The sequence below is a fragment of the Echeneis naucrates genome, chromosome 4, assembly GCF_900963305.1.
Source record: "Echeneis naucrates chromosome 4, fEcheNa1.1, whole genome shotgun sequence".
Classification (NCBI taxonomy): Eukaryota; Metazoa; Chordata; class Actinopteri; order Carangiformes; family Echeneidae; genus Echeneis; species Echeneis naucrates.
In genome coordinates, this window is record NC_042514.1 from 14,286,247 (window position 1) to 14,294,156 (window position 7,910).

Below are 7,910 nucleotides of genomic sequence, written 5' to 3' on the forward strand. Positions count from 1 at the left end.
CCTGGTAACCACGTAAACTACGCCTCAACCTAGCTTGTCGGGGCAGACAAACTCGCGTCGTACTGTCTGGGAATCCCATTGGTCCGATGGATCAGAGCCGGAGCCGCCACATTGGACGTTGGCTCGTACGTCTCGGTCGCAGATTATAAACAACGTAGAGTTTAAGCATTCAAAAAGCTTTGTAAGAACTTCAAACAATCACACAGACTGTGGATCGTTATACACGACCTCTGACGCCGAAGGAAAATCAAGGTTTAATCTCTGTAACAGTGTATCACTTAACAACAGTGTGATTATTATCAAGGTGAACATCATGTTTTTGCCATGTTTTTCGTAAGAGATCATTCGTTTCAAAGACTCATCCTGCCGCTTGCTTTGGTTTCCCCCGGATCCTCTACATATCCCACAGTCCAAAGACATCATGTTTGGGTTGACTGGCGACTCTAAAGTGTCCGTATATCTGAATGTGAGTGGTTGTTGGTCTCCGTCTGTCTCTGTGTGTTGGCCCTGTGATGGACAGGTGACCCCACCTTCACCCACTGTGAATCTACCCACTTATTCAACACAACATTTTTATATATCAGGTCATCCAGTTAATATCTATTTCAGCACTCATTGTGCTCTTCCATGCCTGTGCTGGTTGTGTGTTTGTTAAAAAATCGAGAAGCAGATACAAATTAATTAATAAAACGAATTACCTACCTAACAGTTCCTCATGATAATGAATATCTTTCCACCGCCAGTTAATTGACCATCAGCGGTCAGTAGCTGCTAACAGTAAACAGTGGTGCCTAAACTATTGGAATCATAAGTACATTGACGCCAAAGTTTTATTTTTCTCCCCATTAATAAAAAAAAAAAGAAGTCAGATTTAGAAACATAAACATTCTAGTACTTTTGATCCAGAAAAAAAAAACAAAAACTGCAGCTCCTCCTGCTCCTGTATATTTATACAGGAAAGCTTGGCATCGTGAATAATAAGTAACCTGACAGACCCTTCCAATGCACAATATCAACCAGTGATTCTCCTTCCTGGCTGTTTTTGGCACTCTTGTCAATACAACTTCAGCAGTTCATTTTTTAGATTACATTTTCTCATGTTTTGCAGTTTTTCTGGAGTAAAAATCCAAAACCAAGCTCGATCTGTCAACAATATTTATTTAAGTTAGCCACTGCTGTCCAAAACAAATAAACAAAAAAACATATTCAAGCTTTGTCAAATGATATTATCAGTAGATAAGTCTCTATAGTATCAAAATAAGCAGTATAAATTTGTATAAAAAATATAGTTTGATCATATGTGTAATAAAAGTGACTAGCAGTTTTTGGTTTACATCTGTGTGTTCTAGGTTCTATGCATAGTCCTCTGCCAGTGCATCAAAGTAGTTTGTGTCAGCATAGAGAAGGAAACCAGAGAACAAGCTGTCAGCCCAGCCAGGGTCTGCAAATAAACCATTCTGGTCATGGTAGAATATTTCCAGCCACACCTCATCTTCCGGGTTCAGGTACATCACAGTGGACCCAGATGCCACATCGTGATTTCCTGTATTGGCATCAAAGGTTTTGATGCGGTACTGACCGTTCTGCACCAGACCAATAGCCAGATGTTTGTTGGCCAATGTAATGTCATATGAGAAATAATAAATGCCTGGGTATGCACAGATAAACTTGCCCGTCTGCGGGTTGTAGTGTCCGCCCTCATCAAAAAGAATCTTATTGAACTTGATTGGGATGTTCTCTGCAGGGTAGCTGCTGGTTATTCCCACAGAGAAGGCTGATTTAGGTAACAGGCTGCCACACTTGCAAGTTCCCGCAATGCCCCGTGGCCCTTGTTTGCCCTTGTCCCCTTTAAGTCCTTCACGGCCTGGAGCACCAGGTGGCCCAACATCTCCATTCTCTCCTACAGGGCCTCTTTTCCCTGCAGGGCCACGGTCACCTCGTTCTCCAATCTTACCTGTTGGGCCAACCCTGCCCTTCAACCCTGAAACAGAAAGAATTACCATGTTTGGATCACAATTTAAGCATTATTGCTACTTTTTATTTGCCAATTTCCTCTAATATGAGTTCCTTTTCTACACTTGTTGAACCAGACTAAGAAAGAAGGATCAACGGAAATACAACTCCACACCCAGTGATGTATTGAATCACTCTTGGAACACAGCAACATTGACATTGTGACAGATTTGACTTCATTAATCCAACATGTCTTATTTCCAACTGAACACATCACCAGAGGAAATATCCTGGAGCTATTAAGAACTGAGAACCACATTCTGGAAGTTTGCACTATGACAGCTATGCTGAGTACGTAGTTTCCTGTTAAGATGTTAGAGGAATACGTGTCTGAATTCCTGTTTCCACACATAATGGAAAAGGTGCAATCTATCAGTGACAGATTTATAATCGGTCAGATTGCAGAGATCATATCAGTGCAGTGTATCTTCTGGATGAGTCAGTCTTTACAAATTCCATTGCAACATTATGCCAGCTTTCCCCAACCATTTTATTTCTGAATAACCTGAAAAAGGTTTCATAACAAGCTGTGAATAACCTGGATAAATTATTTGTGCCGAGGGGAACTTAGTTACATTTTGGACAAAAAACAACTACAATTACAGAAATGCAAAGCCTAAACTATGTTGGGGAAATTTGAATTGCTTATCATGCACACACATTTTTAGACCCCTGTTAGATTCTAACTCGCCCTTTCAGAATGTAGGCTCTGCCAGCACGACCTGTTCTGTATGAAATATGATGAAGCAGCAGCCTGGTGGAATCATATTCCATGACACATGGATCGAAACAGCCGTGTTTCAATCCAAGTCAAGTAAAAGCTTGCATTGATATTTTTCCTTCCCGTTTCTTCTGTCCACTGTTATCTAGATCTCACAGTTAAAGACGTGAACATTGCAAAAACCTGTTAGCTTGTGTTTTTAGTACATCTTAAAAAGAGTAAAAGCTGAGAACTATGAATAGACTTGCTTTTTTGAGCATGGAAATTCATGCTTCACAGTGGTAACATATACCACTGTTACAATGATAAAATATTCTAAAATCACAAGTTAACTTACTAGCATAATAATTTAATGATTGATTGAATTTATTTTGGGATCTTTATGCTTTGATAATGTACATGCAATGTTGAGATAATAGAAAATAAAGGAAAATATGGCATATGGCATGCAGCAAAGGTCCTAAGTTAGTTCTCTTGGTGGGCCAATTTTGCGAAGAGAATGGTTTTTCTGATTTTGCATGATTGGTATTTTAAAGTACAGCTCTTCTCTTTACTGTGCATGACGTGAACGTCTTTTTGGGAAAGTTGGAAGTATGCGGCCTGTTTATATGGATTTGTTATTGAACTTTAAACCCACAGTGGGTTGTTGTTGGTTTAAACAGTTTAATTCAGCCTAGTTTGTCTGTTGACACAATCTTTTGTGACCAATTTATTAATGGCTTTTTAAGAAATGAATGAGTTCATCTTCTTTTTGCCGGATCCTGCTTATAGCAGCTCTCAAATAAAAAAAAAAGAAAAACCTCCCAGCTTTTTTCTAGTTCAGCCTGGTGGTATTTATTTTATTGGCACACAAACGGATTCTGTATCTGTTTAGGGTTCATTTTGTACCTGTGTCTCCCTTTTCTCCCTTTTCACCCTTTCTGCCATCTCTGCCATCTCTTCCTGGTATACCCACATTCCCATCCGGTCCCGGGGGCCCATTCAGACCAGGCTTGCCAGGTAGGCCGGGTGACCCGGGGACACTGCAGATCAGACGTGGTGCTCCCTTCAGCTTGGTCTCAAACAGCTGTCCAAAGATGCAGTGGCCCAGACAGACGACACCCATCAAAGCCCACATCTTCAAATCTGTAAACACAAACAGCAATTTTAACCGGTAGCACTGAACATTTCTGGTGTTCTGTCATTTTGGAGCCTTTTCTAAAAAATGAATTGAGGAATGAATGAGGAAAAGGAATAGTTCAAAAGCAAACATCAGACAGAAACAGTCAGTTGTGGTGTGAGACAGGAATATGTGATCAGTTATCACAAGGCAAAAAAGTACCTACGGGGATATTCTCATGGCCGCAGACGGAACGAGAGCAGTTCATTAGATTACTGATCTCATACAGCATGCGGCCAGATGTGTGTCTTAAAATGAGAAGCAATTGGTATCTGACTCCATGTAACACAAAATGTTTTCAGCCAACACTGAATTGCATGAGAAACCTCAAATGAAACCTTTGTCCCTGTTCCAAGTCGTCCTTTTGCCAAAGCATTCCTGAGTGATGACATAACATTCAGCACAATTCCTGCCAGGGGAACCTCACCATGATGAGACATATATTATGCATTTATGGTACTGAAAGAAGGGGATGGGAACACGTTCTTACAATGTTTAACTTTCACCAAATCAAAGACAGCATTAATGATACAGGGGTGAATGAGTGACTTCACACAAAAATCTAATCCGGATGTCAACATTCCACAATAATATGTTGTTTGAATTGAATTTGTGGGTGTGATGAATACACATGCTTGTTCTTTGCACATTGGTCCATGTGTGTGAGAATGCAAGTTTTGCATCTCTTCTTTGGCTGGGTGTCTCTGGACAGACGGGGCTTTGGAGAATGTGTGTCAGGTTTTGAGAGCGGGGTCATGTTGTCTGTCTTGAGAAACAAGTGACTTTTCGTTGCAATTTGTTTATCCACATTTGCTTTGTCTATCTCTGCACATTAGAAAAAATACATGTAACTTGTGTCACAATAATCACGAGCATAAACATGATGAGACAAACAGGAAGATCACAAAGATAGATACACACACACACACACACACACACGCACCAGAAATAAGCTGGGCAGTTAGAGTAGCTTGTTTTTCATTTTAAGGGTAATAAACTGGTCACAGAGCCAGTGTGATGTCCCAGGACACAGAAACCCCGCCCATCGGTTCCGCTCTGCAGTAATGATGTCAGCGTTCGCAAAACTGCTATTGTTATTAAAACGGTCCATTTTGCACAAACACATAGGCTTGATATGTGTGCACTTTCAGACATGTCAGATAGAAGTCTCACAATAATCAGAGTTCACAGTTCCAGAAATCTGATTTTAGACATTTAAAGATAAGGTAAGATAAGATAAGATGAGATGTTGCACATAGTGAGTGCACTGAGTCTGTACATGTTTGGTTGACGCTGTTACACTACAAAAGAAGCCTAGCATGCACATGTGGGCACAGCTGGGCACAGCTGGGCACTCTGACAGTTATTTGCAAAGAAATTAGAGGCATTCACTCAAATGAGAAACATCAAATGCAAAATACAACTTATTTCTATGGCAACCAATGTTTTTGTTAACATCTTGAATGAGGGAATAGCAGTGCAAACAGAAGTATGCGACCAAATGTTCTTACCCCACAGCTGGCAGCTGTTCATCTCCAAAGCTGATTAGAATTCTCAGTGTGTTTCCGTTCTATCTGCTCAGAGTCCGGTCTTCTTTATGGAACGTGTCCTTGGGGAACATATTATTTGCCTTTTTCTGCTCTGCATTCAGACGATTGTGTGCAGGGCTGACAACGTCTTGTTGTGCAGGAGCGGCAGCAACAACAGCAAGAGCAGGCTGGATATACTCCATCCAATGGCCCTCCCCTCATCCACTCCCTTTTCTCTGCCAGCTATTCTGCAGGCGAACCACTATGCATTCAGGATCATACCCATTACATCATAGATGGAAACTCCTTGAAATATACACCCAGAACACATGTCAGCAACATGGGTCTTGTAGAATAAAGCTGTTGTTGCATGAAAATTCAGACAAACAAATGCCAAAAGTCATTGCTGTCACGTTGACCTCAGCTGAAGTCAGTTGTATTTCCCTAGATGGCGCCAAATGGAAATGTGAGCTACTTTTCTCATAAGGTTAGTTGAGTTCACCTTATTAGGTAGTGTTAAAAATGGAAAATCAGGGTTGTTATTTTAGCGTGATGCCATTTTAACTGCATTATTGTCTAAGTAAGTGCTGATTTTGTAAATCTGCAATGTAAATATGCTAATGCATTTGATGAATATGGAATAGAAATCCAATAACTGCATACATTTTACCAGCTCCAATCAATTGTGCAGCCCCTGTCTGTCCTCGGCTGAATTTCATTACCAGTCTGACCAAGAAAGCAGTACTGTTCTGACTTTACCAAAATGGAAAAAACTGTGATCTGCCAAAAGACTCCAGCTTGACCGAGAACCTTCAGTAACAAACTTTTGTTCTTGAAATGAGTGAGAACTCTCAGTTTGGTAGCAAGCCTCATTGCTATCCTCTGAAACCCATATCTCATCAGCCAATCCTGGTTGGCTGGTGAACGTATCCATGTGTGCCACCTATTGCCACCATCTATAAACAATGCATCCCGACAAGACAGCACCTTTCAGGATGTGCAAACTCCTCTCACCAACCAAAGCATAAACAGTTGTCTAGTGGGGCATTCCATTTATGTTACTCAAAGAAGCTGACTGCTGTGTCTGAAACCCTTTGACTGCTTACCATATAAGCTCACAGAGCAGAAACTGACCTGACATGGTTGCTGCTCTACAGGTAAAACAGCAAAGGCTAGAGGATTAAAGGAGAACATTACCCAACCAGCTTAGGCACAAAGGCTGGTTTGGGCTTTAATGCCATCTGAACATCCCTGGGGTAAATGGAGCAGACAAAGGGTGCACCGAGCGTGCATGGATATTGATGACCCGTTTGATTGAAGGCAGATTGAGACAGATGTTTCAGATTTGCTTCTTCAGGTGGCTCAGAGGTCAGCTGCTCAGCTGCTCCACTGGATACCCAGTCCCACTGGAGCTCAAGCAGGACTGGAGACAGGAACACCAGCAGGTGCTGGCTAATTGTTTTGCCTCCAAGTCCTATGAAACATGTTGCGATTGCTGCCAAAGACACTTAAAGTGCTTTACAACTGTCAATTAAATGCTGCAGGAATTATGCGATCTCTTCCACTTAACACTGAGAGGGAATGTGCGGTCGCCTGGAGTACCATTCCTTGAACACAATGTCAAATTGAGACCTAGTGGCGGATGCTCTTGTGATTTGGATAGTGGCAATTAGCCTCTGTGGACGTCCCATAGTGATCAAATAGAAACACTGACAGGCCGAGCACACAGGTGCTATGGATATGGATGGAGTCCCATCCCTGCTGTGACAGCAGGTATCTGAGCTGCAAAAGTTGCTCCGGCTGAGTGTCCAGCATCAGAGAAATCTTTAGTAAATGCAAAGTAGCAGATCATGGCGCGATCAGAATCAGTATGTGGGGATATCTCTCAGCTCTGTGGAGGTGAACCAAACATTTTGTTGGACCAGGAGCAGCATATTTATTCCTCTCAGCTCTTGACATCTCACAATCACTCCTCACCTCCTCTGCTGACAAGAGGAAATATGAATAAAGTTCAGCTTTCACTGTGACCAAATATGACTTACCCTATCGTAAAATGCATCCATGTTCATCAATTCAATAGCATCATAGTGGCTGAAATAATTTTCTGTAGTTGCTCACAGCATCATGGCCATTTATAGTAGAAAGCAATAATCAGCAGTACCTGTGTAAGGCTGTACACATGATACAGCTCTTGATGCAGGTCTAAAGAGTAATTTGATGCCCTAGCTGTAGATTGTGTTCATTATACAAAACCTATGATCCAATCAAATGGCTTGATTTGGGATAGCCTTTTTGTAATCAAGGTTAGATTACGTTAAAATGTTGTAAATTGTCTTCTCGTCTCCAAAAACAGGTGCAGCACATAATGGACATGTTACAGATAATCAGGACCAATGGCATGACGCATTGTATCTCACAACAGCCATGTTGTGTCCAAACAGAATGGGTCTTTATTCAGGAAGTGAAAGAAATAAAACAAAAAAAAACA

The 7,910-nt window shown here is 41.4% G+C and overlaps 1 protein-coding gene across 1 annotated transcript; it reads right to left on the reverse strand.

Moving 5' to 3' along the window:
• Positions 1-1,147: 1,147 nt before the first annotated feature.
• On the reverse strand, positions 1,148-5,581 carry c1qtnf7 (C1q and TNF related 7). Its single transcript, XM_029500448.1, has 3 exons — positions 5,405-5,581; positions 3,623-3,859; positions 1,148-1,981 (listed from the first exon to the last, which is right to left on the reverse strand). The coding sequence occupies exons 1-3, from the start codon at positions 5,424-5,426 to the stop codon at positions 1,353-1,355; spliced, it is 888 nt and encodes a 295-aa protein (XP_029356308.1). The 5' UTR covers positions 5,427-5,581; the 3' UTR covers positions 1,148-1,352.
• Between the last annotated feature and the right edge of the window lie 2,329 nt (positions 5,582-7,910).

What these genes read in the sequence shown, in the direction of transcription:
- c1qtnf7 (XM_029500448.1), bottom strand. Translation starts at nt 5,426, where the DNA reads ATGAACAGCTGCCAGCTGTGGG. An exon ending in GAACAGCTGCCAGCTGTGGG is followed by an intron (nt 3,860 to 5,404) that starts GTAAGAACATTT and finishes TTGTGTTTACAG; the next exon opens with ATTTGAAGATGTGGGCTTTG. An exon ending in GGGAGAAAAGGGAGACACAG is followed by an intron (nt 1,982 to 3,622) that starts GTACAAAATGAA and finishes TTTCTGTTTCAG; the next exon opens with GGTTGAAGGGCAGGGTTGGC.